Genomic DNA, 23,144 nt, shown 5'->3' with positions numbered 1-23,144 from the left:
GCGAGTATTGCTAAATATTCATTGAGTATTTATTAATTTATTATGTATTTATTATACATTTATTAATTATTTATAAATAAATATTCAGTAAATATGTAATAATTTCTTGCGAAAAATAATTGTATTTTAATGAAAATTTTGAATATCTTTTTACTCTAACTATTTATCTTACCACTAATATCATAAAATTTTTATTCATGTTTATAAATAATTTCATTATTTTTAGTTATATATTAATTTAATATATAAATAAAATGTGTATTTTATTATTTTAATTAAAATAAGATTATAATAATAGTCCGGAGTTAGAGTTTTCATATGCATATTAGAGGACAATTATTTGTCATGTACACTCCATATTAGGTGTTAAAAACCTACTAGTTATAATCACCAAAATTTAAAGCTCCCAACTAGAGAAATATAAAGGATTTATTGATCCATTAATCACATAAACACTTTTTAATAATGTATTGTTATTATACGACCTCTAAAACACCATCTAGTGCATATTCTGAACCATCCCAATACTTGTTGATAACCAATATTCTACCTTATGCAAACCAGTGAGGACTTCACAATCACTCATCCATAATGTCACTAACAACGACTAACCATTGGGAAAGAATGTGTTGGTATTTGGCCCCCCAAATTTATCATAGCCAAGAGAATCAAACAGAAATAAATTATAGAAGAGTATGTTGTGCTTTTATTCTTTCTTCGAGAAAGAAAACAATCAAGAGAATTGATTTGTCAGGCTCAGGAGGTGGTCAATACAGACATCAAGTCATCCTAAAACACCTAAGGCATCAACTCGCCTTGCCTCTTGCATGGCTTAGAGAAGTCCACCTGCCACCTCCGAATCGTCCATTGGCAAGAAAATATTTCAAGTGAGTTTTAATTTATGGAGCTCTGCGCCCCCGCGGCCTCAATTTGAGTGATTTTAAATTTTAACAAACTAAGCCAATTCTTTTAAGTTCGAGAACAAATTTGATACAACAAGTTTGGATGCAATAAGATTTCTAAAATCCAAACAATAAGATGACTTGCCTAACAAGAATACCACTTCTAGATTAGTTGAATGAATTCGGCCTCTGAGCAATAATTAGCCTTCGTTTTTTGGTATAGCTCATCAGTATAAACAATAGTGGAATAAATTTAATAGATAAAAACCCAACTTACTCAATTTTTTTCAAAGAAAAAAAAAAACTCAAACGAAAATGAAGGTAAAATAATGATAATAATAATAAATGAAACATTATAAGTTGTTCAGATTTAGCCACTTGATGGTCAGCATTCCTTCCTCTTAAATCCCAACGGCCAATTGACTTGCCACCAAATTGCACTCCTCAAATAAAAGCAAAGACTATGCTGTAGCCAACGCCAAAATATTAAGTAACTAGTCTAGGGCCAAAAGTTCATACCAACCATATCTACTAAAGCAATGCAGCGCCCTTGCAATTTAAAAATCTTATCTACTATGAAGAAAAGTGTGCCTATAAACTCTCTTCCTTATTTCTGCCTTGCCTAACCAAAGCACTTTTTCGCTCAAATAGTAAAAAAAAAAAATGTCATTGCCATTAGTACTGATGCTGTCTCTCTTCTCCACCATGATGACTTTGGGTGGTGCAGCAAGAGATCGCCCGCCAGCAATCTTCGTCTTTGGTGATTCTCATGTGGATTCTGGAAACAACAACTACTTGTTAGCTTCTCTATCGAAGGCAGATCACTTTCCTAATGGCATCGACTTCAAGGCCTCTGGTGGCATGCCAACTGGCCGGTTCACAAATGGCCGAACCATTGCTGACATTATCGGTCCGTTTGCTTTATTCACATTTTAGGTTGCTTCAATGTTTTTTTTGACACTAATCTAGCAAAATTACAGCTGCTATCATACTCTAATATGGTCAGAATAGGTCCTGATATTTTCTGTTTTGTTCCAGGGGAAGAAATAGGACAGCTAAATTATGCACCTCCATTTCTGGATCAATATACAACCGGTGCTGCTCTTCTGAATGGAGTCAATTACGCATCTGGAGCTGGAGGAATATTGAATAAAACTGGAGCACTATATGTAATTGTTCTCTACTATGCATCATGTTTTCTCCGAAGTAACTATAAAAGAACGTCCGATTGACTATATTTATGTGTCTTAAACAAATTGGAAATACACATGTTCTGTATGACAATACATCATGAGGTCCATTTTTTATAAATACAGGTGAGTAGGCTTGGAATGGACCTTCAAATTGATTACTTTAACAGCACCAGGCAACAACTGGATCAATTCCTAGGGAAGATTAAAGCTGGGGAACTAGTGCAGCAGGCAATTTTCTCAATCACAATTGGAGCAAATGATTTCCTTAACAACTACCTGACTTTCATATCAGATTTCGAAGCGCCAGATGCATATATAAATCGTCTCATGATTGCACTAAAAGATCAGCTTACAGTAAGCTCATTTCCCAGCATTCAAGCTCTCTAGGGTCATCAAAAAAAGACTGATATCCACATACATATCGACTATAAGTAAACGTGACAAACAAAACACGTGTTTTAGCAATGCTTCATTAGAAAAATGAACAAGTAGGACATCATGAATAAGATATTTCATCTCGTTGATGAGCTCAACCTTGTGTTCAGCTTGATAGTTAAAAAACTGAGCAGAATAAAATAATTAGCAGTCCAAGAATTTGTATTTAAAGATTAAACTGTGCTTGTGTAAATTTTAATTAATTGTGTTTTAAACCTGTGGATCAATGCAGAGGCTTTACCACCTTGATGCAAGAAAAATAGTGATGGGGAGTATTGTTCCAATTGGATGCATTCCTTATCAAACATCCTTAGCTCCACTTGATGAAACTGGCTGTGCTGCATTGCCTAACCAGTTGGCTATCAAGTATAATGGAAAATTGCGTGATTTGCTTACTGAACTAAATCAAATCTTCCCTGGATCAAATTTTCTTTATGCTAACTTGTATGATCTGTTAATGGACGTCATCACAAATCATCAATCCTATGGTAGGTTAGAATTTATATTTTATATTCTTCTTCTTTAATATATAATAGGTTTAGTAATGCTAATAAATCTTGTGACAGGGTTTGAAACAGCAAGTGATGCTTGCTGTGGCAATGGAGGGGTTCATGGAGGCATAATTGCTTGTGGCCCAGCATCCAGCCTCTGTGGAGATCGTTCAAAGTATGTATATTGGGATCCATATCATCCTACAGAGGCAGCTAATCTGATAGTTGCAAAGAAACTTGTCCATGGAGATGCAAAAGATATCTCACCAATAAATATTCAACAACTCATATAAATATTTCGTATACCACCTCTTATGCCTCTGTGTCACAGTTTAATCGGATTAATTAACCGTTTGCGTTCTGGAACACCAAATGACTACAGTTTATTACAGATCTTTAATTAAAGCCATAAATACGTTCTGTAAAGGAAAAAATGTGCAATTATTATAATTAGTTAGATTTTTATTTTTGTATCCCTCTGTGTTTATTTAATTTCCAACTGGGGTTTTCGCATACATTTGAAATTGAGAGACCTCCCTTTTACAACCTTGTACACTTCTATATATTAAAAATACTTAAAAGGAAAATTCATGTCAATATTCAAACCTTCAAAATGTTAGCAGAGTTGTGATCCAAAACCCTCTATCTCAGCTCGCATCTACCAGTATCACAATCATCCATACAATAGCCACTACAGCGCATTCATCAACTCCTGTAAGAGCCCGATCTCCCTCAAAATTTTATGCAATCCTCCATCTCAATATCTCTTCCCCTTACTGAATCCTACAAGTACTTGAACAAACTCAATCCCTAGCCACCATGACACACGACATTTTTTGATAATCCATATCCTCATGCAGTCACAAGTCCAATTGAAACATTATGATTAGATATAGCCCAGGTTTACCCATAATCTATACTGATTTCACCTCTATACCCTCTGCATCTCATAACTTTCTCTTAAATAAAAGATCATATGTACCTAGCATGAAAAAGAATATTATTTGTGTATAATTTTTTCCATTATAACCATATATTTATCGAGTTCCTACCCACCTCATTTCATGTAAACAATCCACGCATGGGAGCAATAATTTTTATGGGGTAAACAAAACCTTATGAGTATGAATGGGAAGCCCCCACACCAAACACCTCTACTTATTGCTCTTTCCAATGCAAAAATCACTTTGCCAGAGTGGCATCATATAAACTAGGCCATCCATTTATCTCAATTGTTAAACATATTATTTCCCAATTCAATCAAAACTTGTAGTCTCCATTGTCCTCCAAGGTTCATTTCAATGTGTGTCAATACAACAAAAGTCATAAACTTAAATTTATACGCCCACTATTGCATCTTTTTAACCTCTTTACTTATTGTTCTTAGATGTGAGGATCTTACTCTTATAATCCTATGATGGTTTCAAATATTATCATTTTTATCCAGCCTAATAACAAATACACCTGTACTATCCACTCAAGCAGAAATCTCATGTTATGATGTGATTCAAAGCCTTAGTGAAAAACTTTTTGATAAAAACCTTATCACAATGTACTCTTAACAATTATAGTGAGTATCTTGATATATCCTATCCACACTCTTGGCACAGCCTATCCACCTATCCCATCTTATATTTTACTAGCTTGACACACATCTGAATATAATTGAAATTGTAAGGTTTCATCAACATATTATCAAAACTAGTTTGTCTGTCTCATTTCATGCATGCATTCCACATGTACATTAGACTCCTATTTTTGCCCCTTCTTTCCCTCTCTTCAATTTTATTAAGGGATGAATGCAACTGACAAGATCCCCTCGCTGACTCCAAGCGACAGTTTTAATTCGATCGCAACTCTTCATTTCGTCTCCCTTTGGTTTCTACGACACACACGACGGAAGCGATGCTCGATAGGGCAACCTCTTTCGGTAGCTTCTTCCGTTTCATCTGCGACTTAAAAAGATATTGGGTTTGTTGTGAGATTCAAGTTTGTTTGAGTTGCACGTTTGAAGCAGTGGATAGTAAAGGCAACCGAGACGGCAAATTATTGCATCAGGTCACCTGACAGAGAGATACGTTCAGTCTCTCTCTGTCTACAGTAACCTGCGCTTTACTGTAGCACTGCTACAGTAACCTGCGTTTTACTGTAGCACTGCTACAGTAAAGCGCAAGTTACTGTAGACAGAGAGAGACCGAACGCATCTCTGCGTTCGGTCACCTGACGCAATAATTTGCTGAGACCAAGAGAGTGAGAGCGAAGTGAGGTACAAGGATTGGCCGGCAACACAAGCAAGGTAAGATTAAAATTTCTAAATAAGGATTTATAATAAATAAAGATAATTTAATTAAGATATTGATAAATTATAATATGATTTTATATAAAAATTTTAAATGATTAAAGAAATTTAATAAAAAGAGAGAAAGAGAGAATGTTTAAAATAAAATTTTATTCTAATATATAATTATTTAAAATTAAAAATAAGATATGAGTTTTAATTGAAAATGGTAATTAAAAGAATTAATTATACAAATAATGTCTTGAATATTTAGTCATAATTAACATATTAAAAATGAAGAATAAAAAAGTAGTAAAAGTATATATCAAATATGATAATAAAGAAAATACTGTTTAAATAAATATATATAGAGAGAGAGAACGAATATTTTAAAATTCAATTCTAATTAGTGAATTAACTAAATAATTAGAGAGAGTAAGAGCAATTTATTAATTAATTTTATAACGACAAGGTCTTTATATAGACATTAAATCTATTGACTTCAAAGGAGTAAGAGTAAAATAGAGTAATACCTAAGTTCAAAGTGAATACTCATATGATAAAATTTAATATTGTCTCATAAAGAGCATATTACAGTAATTATTTTATATTCTCTTAAAAATTAAATGAATCAAAAGACAATAATACTTGCTTATTTAGTCTTCATTACCAGCTAAATCATAATTTATCTTTCACATACTCAATTGATTGGTCATTATAAGTTAAATAATGATTAGCATGTTATATTTTACATTATTACATAAAATTTATGAATGTTATATGAATGAAATGACTAGATATATATGATTGTATATGCATATTGAATAATGAAGTACACCCTCTTATATTAATGACTGGGAATACAATATACCCGAGTACATAAATGAAAAAGGAAAGGAAAATGAAAAACAAAAAGGAAATGAAAAAGGAGTACTTTCATTTGTACTATTTTTACGGTGTCTACTGTGACGGTTATATTATTTATAAAAAATATAAAAATATGATATGTTACACATATAAATATACATAACATTGATGGTCATACTCAAAATAAATTTTAAATAGAATTACTTTATATTTTAAATAAACATGCATATTATTCAAAAGGTATTTTTTACTGTAATTTAGAAACACAATATACTCACTGAGTTGTGACTCTGTCTTTTAGATTAGCTAAAATGAGTAATATATGAGAGAACATGTATCATAGACGCATGCTTAGAGTAAAAGATATTATAGCATTTTATTTAAAAAATTTGAGATTTTAATGGCTCTTTCTGTGTATGGGACTTAGATTATTAAGAAGCGAAAATGTAATCAACCGCTAACTGTCTGTTTCTATCTCATTAATTCGAGCCTCCGAGTTGAATCATGATCATAGCCTAGAAGTTACCATCGAGTTTTAACCATACATAACTACCAACAAGGAAAGAAATAGCTCTTTATAACTGGATCAAAGATCAATAAAAGGATATGAAACCCATATTGAACCAATCGATGACAGAGCGGCAGTCTTCAAGCTTGCTTGAGCCAAGAATCAATGATGCAACGACTTCAATTCAATAGGATCAAAGATAAAAAAAATTCTCCAATCCTACACCTACATTTGCACATGAGGGAGTTGTCAAGGGAGAGAAAACCAGATTTATACCTATGTTTCTGTAGAAGTTGTTGGACATAAGTTTGCCAGTTGTTGGGGCTGCTGCAGGAAGCACTAAAGTCGATGCCATTAAACCTAAGGATATTGAGTTCAAGGTCTCAAAGCAAAGGCAAACCAGCAATAGAAATACTTTAGGCATGGATTTCATGTATAAGGTCAGAAGTTGATTTGGGTTTCTTGATTTAACAATAACTCAAGCAAGATCTAATTAAAGCTAACTATAAAATATTATCAATTTATATGCCATTTCTATATGATGTAAGAAATCGCTGGCTAACATTCCTAGAGGGATTTATCATACATACAAAATATCATGTACTCAATCCCTCTAGAGGATAATTAAGAATCATATAGCAGCAATCCAGATTAACTTTGAAATGATTAACACGATCATGATTCATGAATGAGCCATGTAACCAAGTATGACCATTTCAAAAACCTGTCTAATAGAGCTTCCAGATTTTTGTTTACAGCCCTGCAAATGGGTCCAAGGCATTAATTTAGAAGTGCACACTAAATCCATTGCTTGAAAACTAATCTTTACAATACAAAGGAAACAGAATTTTAATTTAGGAATTCATTAGAATTCCACATAACTCTTAACAATACACAATGAAAAAGATTCATATTGCCGACCTAATGTAGCGGGATAAAAACTTGATGTTGTTGTTGTTGTAGAATTCCACATAAATTTTCTAATTCCATGCAGCATTTCAGAGAGGCTAACAAAGAAATTGTCCTTACAAACTTGTTGTCATTCAATTTTTATCTAGAACACATATCATAATCAAAATCAGATGTCCAACTAAAAGCAATTCAGTATACACGCTCACAAAATAATTTAAAAAGAGAAAAAGGATCAAAATGGTCATTTTTTTTAAAGGAATCAAAATAGTTTCATGGTGGGACTATTTTGGTTCATTCTTAAGAAGTTAAGGGACTAAAATGGTCATTTAATATAGTTGGAGACTATTTTGGTCTTTCATAAAGAGTCAATGGACCATTTTGACCATTTTTTAGATTAAAATAACTTAAAAACCAATAAAATGCAGGCAATAACATAATTAATGGTTCTTGGATGAACTTCATCGCACTCTTGCAATAATTTTAAATAGTTACAATGCAATGCTAATTATATATGAATAGAACGCCATTCATGATGACAGCCTACACCGCCACCGCCCTTCAGTAAGAAATAACTAGAAAATGAACATAATCGTACAAATATATTAATGAACTTGGCAATGTTTTATTTCTTCTTTAATTCAGAGGCAGGAGAAAGTAGAAACATATACATCATGAGGAAGCCTATCAAGCCTGTGTATTAGAGGCCAATTGTTTAATAACAAATGAACATGGGATAGTAAAAAAAGTAAGATAATGGAAAAATAGGAAGAAGATTGGAGAGAAGATAAAGGGGCGAGAAAGAAAGATGACTTCAAATGCACAAGCAATAACAGGCGTTTTGATTACCAAATTGCTCAGTTAATGATCAAATATAAATAATAAGCATAGGGAGGTCAATATATCCTACCATCATACCCAATTTCATCTTTCTGAAGTTCCTTTGTGAGATTTAGATGAGTGACGGGCATTTCTATCTATCTGTTTTTTTCGCTTTGGATTGCCAGCGGCAACAGGATTCAGCAAAGGACCAGACCAAGTCATTGCAGTTCCTTTCTGGTAAGGGAACACAGTTGAGAAGGACGCTTCCGGTGGATCAAAAGCAGGATCAGCGTAGTGTGAGGAGCCCAGTGGGAAGCCAAGTGCCCCATCCTGATGAGGTGGAGGAAATTTCTCACTCTTGCTCTTTGCATTTGCATGCGTAATAAGCCTCCTCTTCTGTGATTGAAAAAACAATGGGAAATAATAAGAGCAACTTGCATTGAATAAAAGGAGGATAAAGATAAATAACCAAGAAAGCTCAAAAAAAAGAAAAGAAGCAAGCCAAGTGAACTAAACAAATTGTCCATGATCTTGGTATTGGTTCCACAGTAGTGCGAAATGAGAATAATAAGTGCAAGAACATAGGTAAAAGGCTTGCATAACTGAAAAAATAGTATTCATGATTATCGTAAACATGTATAATAGGTATCCAAAGTTTATAGCTGGAATTTGAAAAGATTAAGAGGTTCATCCACATAACTTTTAATCCCATGAAGGCATTCAAATGTTCTGCATGTATAACTTATGAAATTTACTATCAACCAACTTTTGATGGATCAGTTACCCGTTACCTGTTAATTTGGAAAGACTAGTAACTAAGGTTTTGAAAACCGGACCAGACAACGAACCGGAACAAGGAGAGGTTCACGGTTCGACCGGTCTAACCGGGGTCGAACCGGATGACGTAATAAATAATAAGTATTATTTAAATTTAAATACAATAACATAAAAATAATTTCATTCAAAGTATGAGATAAAAATTAAATAAAAAAAAAACTATGAAACATAATAAAACTTATTATAATTAAGTATAAATAATATTTTAAAATCTCACATTAAAAGCCAAAAAAAATTTAAATATATTAATTATAAGAATTACCACTAAAAAAAATTATGATAATTTTAAAATTTAATATTTTTCAAATTTTAAATTTAATATTATATAACCATTTAATTAAATATATATTATTATTAATTTATTTACATATTTTAATATAATTTAATTCTAACATAAGTTTATTAAATTTAATATAAATTATTTCTTATTTATATTATATGATTAAAAATATTTTTACATGTTTTTATGAATATATGTATACAAAGTTTATTCTTATAAATTTATATCTAAAAATCATTAATAAATAAATTAAAATTATTAATGATAAATTATTTTTTTTATGTATATAAATAAATAAAATTTTTATGTTAACTAATAAAATAATCATCACTCACATAAAAAACAATTAATTTAAAAAAATCTCGTTGAAAAAATAGATTGTATACCCATTATATATTGCTATGAACTATATCAACTCTCTCATCTCTTTTCTTTAGTTTCCTACATCTCTTTAGAAACACTTTCTTGCTTTTGTTTTATATAGCATATTTAGATTCCTTACACAAAGAGAGCACATGGGGGAGATCATGTGAAGATTTGTTCATTGATGCTTGAGACCAAAAACACTTATTATATAAAATGTATTTAACTTTTAATTTAAATGTTTTTTAATATATATTCAATTATTTATTTTAAAAAAATACTAAAATTTGTGAGATTTGAACCGGCCAGTTCAAAATAACCGGACCGGGTTCGCCGTTGAACCGGCAGTTCTGACCGGTTCAGTCCGGTTGCTTTGCAGAAGCAGTTTTAGGCTGAACCGGACCGGCCTTGTGGACCGGTTCACGGTTGAACCGGTCTACCGGCCAGGTCCGGCCGGTTTTTAAAGCACTTTGCTTAGTTAACTATTATTACAATAAACTTTTAAATTCGAACAATGATTATTGTAGTGTTCAGCACGTATAATTTAGGCAACTACACTTTCAGCACAACTTAAGATGGTTTAGTTACCCCAAATGATATGAGAGGTCTTACAATCTAGTGTTTTTAATGCAATATAACATTCAATGTACAAAATCACCCAGCAAACATGTAAACTTTACATAACAAAAGCTATTAATCCAAAACAACTATTAACTACAATTGATAAATACTAAAAAAAGAAAAAAAAACAAAAAAAAAACAATTCAGATAATTTAGTTTAGCCATCTACACTACTATAAAGTAAGATAAGAACTAAGAACTAAGGATCATGAAAGCTACATAAAACCATATGAAAATGACAAATTCAAACTGTTGTAAACTTTTCTATTTTTATATTATACGAAACTGGATTAAGAACAATCTCACTTTCAACTAAAAAAAAGTAGAAGAAGAAGGGAAAGCACAAATCTCAATGTTTGTAGTCATTTGAAACATGAAGTCTATGTTGAGATGAACAAATTGTCATTCTAAACATTGACTTAATATTAATCTTTTAGTAGTTATTCCTATTTGATTTCAATTGAACTAATTCACTTTAATCATTTATATGACATTCTCAATGAGAATGTGTTATTTTCTTTGATTTTCTGATCCTAATACGAATCGATTCACTGCATGGTTTGGTTCGCTGTTGTTGTAGGCTTTCTTAAGGGGGGTTCACTGCTGATGTTTGGCTTCCATTAGGATTCTTGATTCCTCCATTATAGGATATATGTGATTCTTACAATTTCTTAAGGATAATTGACTCCCTCTTGTATTGACTTTCGTGTTCAGTTCCTTCAGCCATGATTTGAGATATTCTGTTTGCGCATTGAAGTTATAATGCCCTGCAATCTTCAGTTATAGAATTCCTTGTTTTTATAAAATCCAACTTTTTGAGTGGAGCAACCTACTCCGATTATTAATTTTTGTTAACTGAGGGGAACTCGTGATTATAAATAGGAGTGTCTGGAACATATCAAAGGAAAAAATTCAAATGATATCCTAAATGCATATTTTATCTTTATTATAGAGTGGCTGGATGTGAATCTTCCTAACAAAGTGAAGTTGAAAACTGCAACTATCTAGGGGAAGTTTTCTCCACGTAGTATCTTGAGACTTGGATTATTATTTAGGGATCTATTCTCTTTGTGATATTTTCTATTCTCTGGAATTAGTGATGAGTTTGTCATGTGATTGATTATTTTTAAATCTAATAATATTGATTTTTTTTTTATCGCCATGAGTTTCCAATCAAATGAGTGGTTCTTTTATGGCCCTGAATTTTTATTTGAGTTTTATATGACAGTTACAAAATTTTCATTTTCAAATTTAAAGGAAGGAATAGTTAATTAAATTACGGCATTGAACCAAGAATTTGAAAATGCGTGCGTGATTTTTATACATTCCTAAAGCTGCATTGGGAAACATCTGGCATGAAATTTTGTGTAAGAGTTTAAGTTTTTGACAAAATGTTAATTAACGCTTCGTTTGGGACGGCTTTTTTAGTGCTTCTTGAAGCAACTTTTTAATTTTTGTATTAAAAAGCTGCTTCAATAAGCAATAAAAAAGCCATCCCAAACGAATCCTAAAAGTGTGGATCACTATCATGGATAGTTAACTGATTGTTAAAGCATGAAATTTTAAAAATTTTATAAAATCAATGATTGAATTGCTTAATAAGCAAAAATCAAATGACTGAAGAGATCAATTTGACTAGAGAGCTAATTGAAACTTTAAAAACAACCTAATTTCATCAGCACTAGTAAGACGTTAATTATAATCACACTCCAACCACTCCTACAAAGGACCAAAAAACAAGCAAGAAGAAAAGGAGGAGAAGATTCTCTTCCAGAAATCCATCTGATCACAAGCAGCTCTAGGGATGAGGCCTCCATCTCACGCATGACTCTTCCACACCCGGTTCGCTCTCCCTCATGCCTCTTCAATTTCGTGCGATGCAGGAGAGCCGCAAGCACCCACTCAACTCCTCCTTTCTCCCCCACTCTTTCAGCCGCTCCAGCCAATCTCTAGCCCCATCTTCGCCGCCGGTTCTAGCATACAGACCTGACACTAAGGTTGTCAAAATCGGGTCACGGGTCGGGTTCGAGTTCAACCTGAAACTGATCCGACACTATTTGGGTAAACTCGAGCCATACCCATTTTTGAAAACGGGTCCGGTTTTTGGACCCAAACCCGACCCGCTTCGAGTTTGGGTCAACCCGATACGGCCTGAAACTCGGGCAATCGCGGCATTCGCGAAGCTGGAGAGGAATGTCGGACGCTAGACAGCGAAACGCCGCGGAAGTGGGATACAAAAGCAGGATGATGTTGGACGTCCGACGTGGGCATCGGGTTGACGGAAGCAGGACGCACGAGTGACACGGTCACACATGTGATGCTATGTGGTCACGCAGTCACACGGTCAGCCGGTCAACTAGGTAATTCTAGGTCATTCTCTAGTTTTTGGGTCAACCCGAATGCAACCTGATTTTACAAACGGGTCAAAATCCCTAACCGGAACTTGAAATTTTCTGTTCGGGTTCGGATCTGGGGTGTTTATTTTTTGTAATCAAGATGTCATACTCATGCATTTATACGTCTTACTTTACAGTGCACTTTGCTTGCATATATACATTCAATCATTGATGCTATTAAAATGTCAAAGTAGAATGTGTGAAACCCCGTAAGTTTTAAGAAACTCCGCAATTAAGCATGTTCATCCCAGAGAAATTATGGGATGGATGACCTCCTGGGAAGTTACACCAACATGAAAAAATCGTGAGGCCCTTAGGCCAAAGCGGACAATATCTCAATAAGAGTTTGGGCTGTCATAAATGGTATCAGAGCAATACATCAACCGGATGATGGGAACTAAGTGTCATATAAGAAAAAGTGTTATCTTATGGGAGCCACCTCTTGAATTTTGTATGGGACAAACTGCTATGTGGTGAGAGTCACCACTTGAACTTATAGGGACCACCTCTAGAATCATATATGTATGGTGAATGATTCTGAGATAAAGATGCTGACGATGATGTCAGTTACTTAAGTGGGAGAGATTGTGAATCCCCTCAAATAAAAGAAGCCAAACTCTTCAACATCAACGCGCCTGAAATTTCATTTAAGAAACTCCGTAGTTAAACTTGCTCATCTCGGAGAAATTTTGGAATAGGTGACCTTTTGGAAAGTTACACCTACAAGACAAAATCATGAGGCCCTTTGGCCAAAACGAACAATATCTCAATAGTTAAGAGTTTGGACTACTATAGAATGTATCTACGATGCTTGTAAAATTGAATATTCAAAGTAGAACGTAGCTAGGAGCCTAGGATTATATGTAAATTATAAAAGGCTTGTTGTATATTTATACATTTTAGTTTCAAAGGTTGTAAAAAGTTCGAAGATGTTTGTTTACATAAATAACTAGGGCTCCAAAAGATAATTCCCTCTTCTTTGAGGGGTATTCTCTTTTGAAATCCTATAGAAGACTTGGAGCTAGAAAAAAGTAAGTAAATACAATTGAACTTAAATTCATAGGAGTAGAAATTCAAGCTTGTTGCGATGCAGCTTGGCCACCTTACTTTTAAGTAGACTCTAAGTTGTACTCTGTTTTAAATTAATTAATAAAAGTTCTATTTGTATTGCTCCATACATTCATAAATCATATATTATGCATTGCGTTAGATAGGTGTGTTTGCATATTGAAATATTGATTAAATCCTAAATTATATCCTGACGCCTAGGATTAGAGCTACCCTATCTTGCATTAATAAGGTGATTGATTGTGTTTAGGATGTTATCTAGCGGCTCACTTCAAACTCGTATTAGCCAAGATTGTACACCTCTCGGTGTGTCGTATCTAACTCTTAATAAATTCTAAATCTATATTTTCTTCTAAAAAGAGTAAACCAATTTTCAATCTTCTAAACTTAAATCTTTAATCAAATCGTTATATCTTAAAAAAAATCGAATCTTCACTAAAGATAAAGAGAAGGCCACTTTACACCAAATTAAGAAAAGAATAAAATAGCATCCCTAATCGAAAGTTTTCTTAGGTTGAGGCTTAAGATGTAATTAACCACCGGGGGGGCTTGCACCCATGGGAACCCGACACCCACATCAAATAAACCCCCTTCATGCTGATGTATCAAACAAGAGAAAACTCATGACCATGAAATTATGTATATTATTATCCATTAAGATATGTAGGCAAAAGATGTTATTTTCTATGGATAATCATATGCATAATTCTATATGCTCTTTCATTGGCTTGCTTATGTAAAGTGTAAAAGTTTGCGACCGCTTTGTCGTAAGAGATAGTGTGATCGTACCATTTGTATTCTAAGCCCCTACTTGTAGTATCCTTACAGAGGCCCACAACTCCGTATTATAAAATATATGAATATGAAAAGCATCCAACCAAATAGTCCCTTAATACTTTGAAGGAACAATCACCAACTATCGAAAATGGGAAATTAAAAAAACAAAACAACTAATCATACTTTTAATCATATTAAGTAAAGGCATAAAAATGAATGCGGGCAAAATTAACATATTTCAATAAGGCAATCAAGATTTCTTATAATGCAGAAGGCCAAGTATTAGAAGAATTTAATGGTGTTTGAGATGTTTGAAGTCAAAAAAGGCATTTAATTACTAATTTTAGTAAGAAATTAAATGAAGTCCAATAAAAACATCCAAAATATGACGAGGAATTTTATGTGATTTTCAAGACTCTTCGAGATATAGAAATATATATTACTGACATAGTTTGTCCTATATTTTGATCATCAAGCTTTACATTATCTGAATTCACAAAAGAACTTAGAACATAAACATACTAAATGAATAGAACACATGCAATAATACACTTTTGTATTGAAATGAAGCATTAGGATTGAGAATAAGCCTCTTGATCCATTGAATTTTACATGGGGATATCTTTGATCAAAGTTTTTGAAATTGCAATTGAAATTTTCCCCATTTGTCTCCCTATTTACCATAAATTAACTCCACTTCGCAACTACTACTCATTCCTCTCCACATTTTAAGCCCTTGAACTCCTCTCAACATCTTTCTCCAACACAAAAAGAAATGGAGGAGCAATTCCCCAATCCACATAAGTATTCACGCCAAGTATGATCCCTCAGCAAACACTTAATGGAAGCAACCAAAGCCTTCTCCCTCATTAGCCCTCATTATCTACCCACTATAAACCAAACTACAAGCATTCTTCCTCCAATTCATAATAGGGTTCTACAATTTTTTTGTGTTTTATTTCATTACTAATAAATATATCCTCATATATTACCACTCCACCACGCAACTAACTATTACACTAGGGCTCAAGCGAGATTGAGATAGGGAGGCAAATAGCTAGCTTTGTCTTCTTCAATCGCCTTCGTCTCTCACCATCATTGTATTGTCGCATTCAGTATAGCTTCTTTGTCATCGTGCCATTATTGTGATTCAGCACATCCTCGAGCAAGCGGGATCAAGATAGAGGGACTAAGAGCTTCATTATCTTCCTTTAAGCTTCATCATCTTCATCGCCTATATGAAAGCCAGTCTAGGTCAAATTTTTGAGTGGGTTTGACATCAAGTCGGATGTGGGTGTCTTTTTTACAGCCTAGGTCAATGAACATATATTTTTTTCTCAAATAATTACGCAACTTTATTCATTTCATAGGTTCAGCTATCTTCATTGTTCTATAATCAATAACATATGTCACAACCTTTTTTTAATCCCCTTGCTCTCATTCATTGATATGTTTCTTGATTGTATGCTTGTTTTCACTATTTAAATAGTAAATATATGCAAAATTTAGTATTAAAATATATTATTTAATATTGAGATTTGTGATTCATATATTTACGATGATGAATCAAGTCAATATATAGATAGTTTATTTCACTTTTATCGTTTTCAAAATTATTTATAATTTTATGAGTTGTTCATTTTCCATTTTAAGGCTTATGCCTTGCCTCCCCAAGACAAAAGTCTTCAATTCCCAATTTCGTCTTTTTAAACATTGGGCTACAAGCCTACAACTCTAAGCCATGTTACTTAGCCTAGTTTCCTCCTCCAAGCATTCCATGCATTATAGCCAACTAGCATTTTACTCAGCTAAGTACATCATGCTCTACATAAATTATACCTACAAAGCTTGCATGCCAACTTACAAGTATAACCGACATCTACTGCCTTTTCCTATATCCAATGGCAACAAGCCCTACCACCTACAACGACATACATCTCTACGGCTTCTACATCAACCTGTAAGCCTACAACGCTTATTCTATTATAAGCCAAATTTTTAGAGAGACATTTAAACCCTTAATGGAAGAAGGCATCGTTTAAATCAATCTTATAGCCATTTATTGAGCCTACCGCAGATATTACATGGGTCGCCATCCCACACATGTATTTTGGTGCACATACCCACAACCTTGAGGAGCAAGCCAACAGATTCAAAACTCACTAACTTGTACACTCTGTGATATTCAGTCGACTTTAGTTTCTCGTAAGTATCTGTTTGACTCTTGCCAATGATCCCCAGACAACTTGTAGGCGTTTTGATTGAGAGGCATGGTAGCCTAGGGTACCCTTGGGATTGTGACCCTAGCATTACTTAATCCTACATGGTGATGTGATGTTGTGTTGTTTATATGTTACGTTGTGATTTAGACCATTTTGTATGTTTGTGCAAACATAAAATGAGCATATCGCGAGTTCAGAATAGTGATACAAAGATTGTCGCAAAATCCTCTTATAACACACCTATGCTGACATGCTAGCTCGAGGATGATACAGGAAGACAAGCACTGCACCAATACACGTACATCATCGGAGTAGTAAATCCATATGTGTCTTTGCATAGGTGAGTCTATCAACAGTGAGTGTAACATTATTTTTTGCGCTAACAATAGGCCTCTCAAACATACATATTCACATAACAGAACATTAGACCAACACACTTTAATACCATTGATTGACGACGTGATTCTAACAATAATGATCAGCCTCGTGAGCATACACTCGCATGAAGGTTGCTAGCCTCGCACCCGCACAAAATTGACTACGGATTTGCTACTAAGTTATAATGGTTATCCTCATGAGAACACACACTTACGTAGCCCATTAGCCTTATGCACTCCTAACGCACAATTGCTCGAGCGTGATGAGGATGTTCTATCTCACACCTTAGGTGTCAGCATTCATAGGTTGAGTGCTTTATTACACATTACTAATGTTTAATTGGCATAGGTTTAAACGTATTTATTAGATCTAGGTGTTTCTGTTGTGCATCTGATATGATGTCAATGATGAAATAATATAAGTCTAAGGTGTGATGTGTTGTGTTATGATGAGCTATGATAATGATAATATTCATGCAAATGGCATTTATTTTACAAGAGACCATGGGTGGCTAGATCCGAGGATTGAGAGTATAGGATCGATACTCTCTTTTTTTCCTACTTATCAGTTTCATTTCATAACTTATTACTTAAATATGCACACTTGTCTAGCTTTATTCTATGATTTATACTACCTAGGTTGGCAATTGTAGAGACGAGTAAAGTTTTAAGCTTAGACACCACTCACTTGTAAGTTATACTCAATGAAAATCAAAGCACGCCTACTTTGTAATTTCAGTAGAAGCAATGATTGGGCATATGGGTTCATCCTGCTAAACACGAATAGGTGACAAACATATGTGTTGTCAACCACTAACCTTGTTGACGCCTAAATCATATCATTCCCTTGTGAGTTAACATATAATCTAGGATCCACTCTACATAGACATCATATGTAAGAATTTTCACCATCTAGTCAATCTAAGGAGTGTCTCTCCCTTTTCCACTCTATTTTAGGAATGATTGACCTTTACTTTTATATACAACTACATGGATAAGATGGCATTTCTGACTTAGGCAGTATGTAAGTCCAAACTTCTAGCTTCTCTACTACATTGAAAATATAGTTCGACTTTCTTGGTCAAACACGATAAGTTATAAGTCTCATTTCAACATCTCTGTGACATTGACAAAATGTTTGCTTGATTCCAAACAATCAAGTTGTAAGTTTCATCATTTCAATCTCTATATATCATCTATTATATTGAGTAAATAATTAGGACCTCCACATAACTTTGATGTCTTCTCAACCATATTGAGAAGACATGAGGACCTTCTTGGTCATACACGACTACGTTGTAAGTCTCACTTTCACATTTTTCAAACATATTGAGGGGATGTTCGGGCATCTTAATCGTATAAGATTAAGCTGTAAGTCTCACCCTTTGGGTGTCTTTTCTATTATATTGAGCAGATGTCCAAATCTATATATCCATTCATTCCATATATTCTTTAACACATTGATAAAATATTCATACTTAATACTTTCATTCATCTCTTTTCTTCTTCTCTACTACATTAAGGATATCTTCAGACATTCTTAATCTCGAATGATCAAGTTATAAGCCCCATTTTAAATATAAACTCCATCACGTTGAGAAGATGCATTATTTTCCAACCCGTCAGTCTTAAAGCATAGGTAATCTTGCCAACCTCAACATATATCACCACATGATACTATAAATCCAATATGGATTTCTCACATAAAATGAGTGTAATTTTTGTCTGTGAGCATAAAATTATCCAAAACCTTGATTTACGAGGTTCCTTCAATGAGATAACATATAGTTGCTAATAAGAATCCTCGAGTCATCACATAACTAAATAGACCAAGGACACTAATAATTTCAAAACAATGGCACCATCCTCACTCGGTAGGATAGTTCTTACTTTCTAAAATCTCCTTATTCATTTTCTCCTAAACAGGTGTTGCTAAATGACACTATTTGTCCTATCTGGGAGCAACAAATCCCTCTTTCGCATCCTTTTCAGTGCCTTTAAGCCTACCCTTAGTTTCTATAAAGTCTTACCCCTTTCATTCTCTATAAAGTCATATAGGGTCCATTCTAACTATGGTCTAACCAAATATTCATCAATCTTATCAGATTTGAGCATAATCATTAAGTACTTAATCTAGAGTGTTCATGGACTCGCCCGAGATGTAATTGACTATTAAAGTTTGCCCTTCTAGGAAACCTCAATCCCCATAATTAAAATAAACTTTGTTTGGGGACGCATTCCTTATAAGAAAAATCTCTTGGATAGATATGCTCAATTTACCTTCCATTGATCCAAAAGGTTATTAAAAAGTGCATTGAACAGCTACAATCAGTCCTCTGCTACAATGCCGCAGGCGACTTTGAAGCCCAAAAGCACGTAATTGCTCTATAAAGCTTGCAATCGATTTAAAATTCACAAACCCTCTTTCAAACTCAAACCCATCAGCATATACTTCGATAAGCATGCTAAGCATCTGAACTTAATGTTTGAGATTGCTTATGAACGAGATATAAAGCAAGCTCAACTTCAAAAAGCATGCAAATACTCTAAAATACATGCAATTCATCTTGAAACCTCATAAACTCATATCCCCCCCCCCCCAAAAAAAAAAAAAATCAAGATCATCAACATATTATGCACGCTCTCAAGTAGGCCACTCAGCCTATGAGAAATCTAGAATCATATCACAAAGTCCTTGCAAAAAAAGAGCGCAATCACTAAGTAGTGTCTTATCTTCAATTTATTCAACCTTCTGAAAATTAACTTGGAACCACCAAAATGTCTCAGCAAAAAGCTGGAGCACGAATTTTCAGAGCCCACTTGTCTATTATCTATTCTATAAAATTAATTAGTAATTTTCTTTTGTGATTGAATGTTTTCAAACCTAATAATCTGATTTTTCCAATTGTGGAATGAGCTTCAAATTAATCAGATGATTCCCTTATAATCCTAAATTTTTAAGATATGACTCTATTATATGATTGTTTAATTATTATTTGCACGCAATTTACATATTTTAACTTTTCATCTGAAGGGGTAATTTGTTGTTAAATTAGATGAACTGTGAATTTCATATAATAAGGGAATTTTTTGTAAATCTCAACCTAAATCTGCATTAACAATATCCACATGAGAAAAAAAAATAAGAAAATGGAAAAAAATTTCCGAAAAACAAGCCTCAAGCTTGCGTGAGAAGAAAACCACAAACTGAATTATTCAAATCTCATATTTGATTAAAGAACAAAATCTAGAAATAGAAAAAGAACGATTTCCACGTTACAATATGAATTTTATTCAAACAATGTATAATCTTGCATGACTCCGAATTCCCATAGTTATATATGATAAAAATAATATATTACTAATAAACTACTAATAAGTTACTAACAAACTGGTGATAAAAATGTTAACAATTTGCTAACAAATAATCAACAAAATGCTATTAAATTTCTCACGAGCTTAATGTTATCACAAAATAGAACTCAGATTTTGTGTCCACATCACCATTAGCAATGAATAGAAAAGAAAATATGGATAGGCTTAAATGCCTAAAATAATGAAATCTTAACATATGATAACTCAATGACTCATTAAAAAATAATGAAATATTAAATGATATAACAAAATAATAAATGAAATAACAAAATAAAGAAATCTTACAGACCTAAAATAACCCAACGATTTTGTTTCCGCATCACTATTAACAATATATGGACAAGAAAATATAAATAGGTTTAAAAGAAAAAAATGCGTACATCAAGATTTGCTTGAAGCTCAGCATTAGCTTCTGGAGCAGGAACCGCTCTATGCCGTTCACGTGTGTGCATCTTCTTTGGGCCTTCAGCATTGGTTCTTCCACCAGCAGCCCGTAACCTACGATCACATATATCTTGTTTTAATCGAAGGACATGAATAACTCGTGTTGTTTAAGATTCACAACATCTAGATAGGTAAATTCATCGCCAAGATAAGGTTGCAATAAAAATAAAAATGAAATTTAAATTAAACAGTGCTCAAAACATACTTTAGAAATATGTTCTTTAAGAAGAAGCACAAAACAATAATGTGCACTTTGACAGATTTTTAAATTCAAAAACCTGTGAGGTTTAAGGAATAATATTAACTGTGTTTCAGCTGTTTGGCTAAAGATCTACACTATAATTCATACACAAGACGACTAAAAAGCTACCAACATCAATATGCAGGTAAGTCCTTTTAGTCAGCAATCAGTATAGCAAATGCAAGTCAAGGATGAAAGATTAATTAGTTGAAGGTAACCAACAAATTTATCTGTATCATTCTATAATAAAAAGGTACACAAAATTGCTTCAAAGTTATAGATTATGAAAAGAGTAGCAAGTAAAATGTAACCATAGTTATGCTGCACATCCAAATCTTAAATGTTAATCAACGGCCTGTGCATTTCCTGTTGTGCACGAGAAACCAACAGGCAGGAAAGACACCCGCCATAATGCTGAGATGTTTGATAGGCATTGGCATGTGCTTTGTATAAGATGGTGTGCATGGCAAACCCTCCAATTACAGGGGCGGAACCGGCCATAATTTTCAGGGGGGGCAAACTTATAAGTAACTGTTGACATATATGTCGGGGGTCCAAGGGGGCGCTGCCCCCTGGCAAGGTTCGACCTGATCGGGGGCAATTGCCTAAAGACCATAATATTTTAATATTTTTAGGGGAGGCAATTGCCTAAAAACCCTTGTAATAAAAACTAAAAAAATAATTGAAGGGGGACAAATTACCTAAATAGTAGTATAATGAACAAAAAAAAATTTCAGGGGGGACAAGTGGCCCCCCTAGACTCCAAAGGGTTCCACCCCTGCCTCCAAGCATACCTCAATCCTCCTACACTTAGAGCGGGGTAACTCGTTTGAAAATGTAGAGTGTACAAGTGTGTTTTCAAATCATTAAACAAGATAAATCACTTCTCTGTAAGCCAAAATCCATAGGGAAAAAGCATAGAACTGTAGACCCGCGAATTCTTTTAAGTTTCTACCTTAAAGCTTACCTGCTTCTCATCAACGTCAGAAAATAAAAGTTATTTTTCATTTCTATTAGTATCAATTGTCAATTTGCTAGTGAAGAAATTATTTAGGGAAATTGAAATCGAATTTTATTCCCTGAAATCATTACATATATATAAACTCTAGGAGAATAATGTTGTCTCAAGAAAAATGGTACGAATACATGAATCCCGCTTTACAGCCGTAAGATTCCATTTCCCTTAAATCAGATTATAGTTAACCAGATTTTCCCTGAGCGTAATGTCAGGATTTAAAGATCTGGGCCCTTACTTCCTATGAGCCCAAGCACTCATAGTTAATTACCTCTCTTACCACGTAAGAGAGAACTCTCGATTAAGAATGAATAAATTTTAGATATTTTTAGTCTCAACTCTCAATAGTGGGAAGAATGGATGTAAACCCGATCAAGATCCCATGGTTCCGTCGTCCCGGGTATACCATAGATTTCAGTCTACCAATACTAAGTCACTAACAACCATTAACCGTAGTGTCCAGGGAATCTGATTACGGCCATGGGTTGCCTGCTCTCAGGGATACCGAGTAGACTAAAGTGGTAAGATTTGAGTTTTAAATTAATTAGGTGTTTTGGATTTTACATCTATTAGAATACCCAGAAATTAATTTAGTTTGAAATTTATGACTTTGTTTAGAAGTAAACCCGAAGTTTAGATTAGAGTGGGTCTTATGACTTCTTTATGAAGTAGCTCAGGTATTTGGATTTATGTTAGGACTTACGGCTTTCATAAAAAGTAGTC

General features: G+C 33.7%; 1 protein-coding gene and 1 pseudogene across 1 annotated transcript; one reads left to right on the top strand and one right to left on the bottom strand.

Annotated features, from left to right (window-relative positions):
- Positions 1-588: 588 nt before the first annotated feature.
- Positions 589-4,778, top strand: LOC110103964 (GDSL esterase/lipase At2g23540). Its single transcript, XM_020832871.2, has 5 exons — positions 589-1,812; positions 1,941-2,071; positions 2,219-2,449; positions 2,763-3,018; positions 3,097-4,778. Exons 1-5 carry the CDS (start codon positions 1,566-1,568, stop codon positions 3,312-3,314), a joined length of 1,083 nt encoding a protein of 360 aa, XP_020688530.1. The 5' UTR covers positions 589-1,565; the 3' UTR covers positions 3,315-4,778.
- A 3,388-nt stretch (positions 4,779-8,166) lies between these two features.
- Positions 8,167-23,144, bottom strand: part of LOC110103963 — a 34,021-nt pseudogene continuing 19,043 nt past the window's right edge.

The sequence above is a fragment of the Dendrobium catenatum genome, unplaced genomic scaffold, assembly GCF_001605985.2.
Source record: "Dendrobium catenatum unplaced genomic scaffold, ASM160598v2 fragScaff_scaffold_142, whole genome shotgun sequence".
NCBI classification, from domain to species: Eukaryota; Viridiplantae; Streptophyta; class Magnoliopsida; order Asparagales; family Orchidaceae; genus Dendrobium; species Dendrobium catenatum.
The sequence above is the reverse complement of the archived record's forward strand: the minus strand, read 5'-3'. Positions and strand labels throughout refer to the sequence as shown.

Bases quoted from the DNA above. Each gene is read 5' to 3' on its own strand.
- LOC110103964 (XM_020832871.2), top strand. From the start codon at position 1,566: ATGTCATTGCCATTAGTACTGATGCTGTCTCTCTTCTCCACCATGATG. The intron at 1,813-1,940 runs GTCCGTTTGCTT...GTTTTGTTCCAG, and splicing joins AACCATTGCTGACATTATCG to GGGAAGAAATAGGACAGCTA. The intron at 3,019-3,096 runs GTAGGTTAGAAT...ATCTTGTGACAG, and splicing joins CACAAATCATCAATCCTATG to GGTTTGAAACAGCAAGTGAT.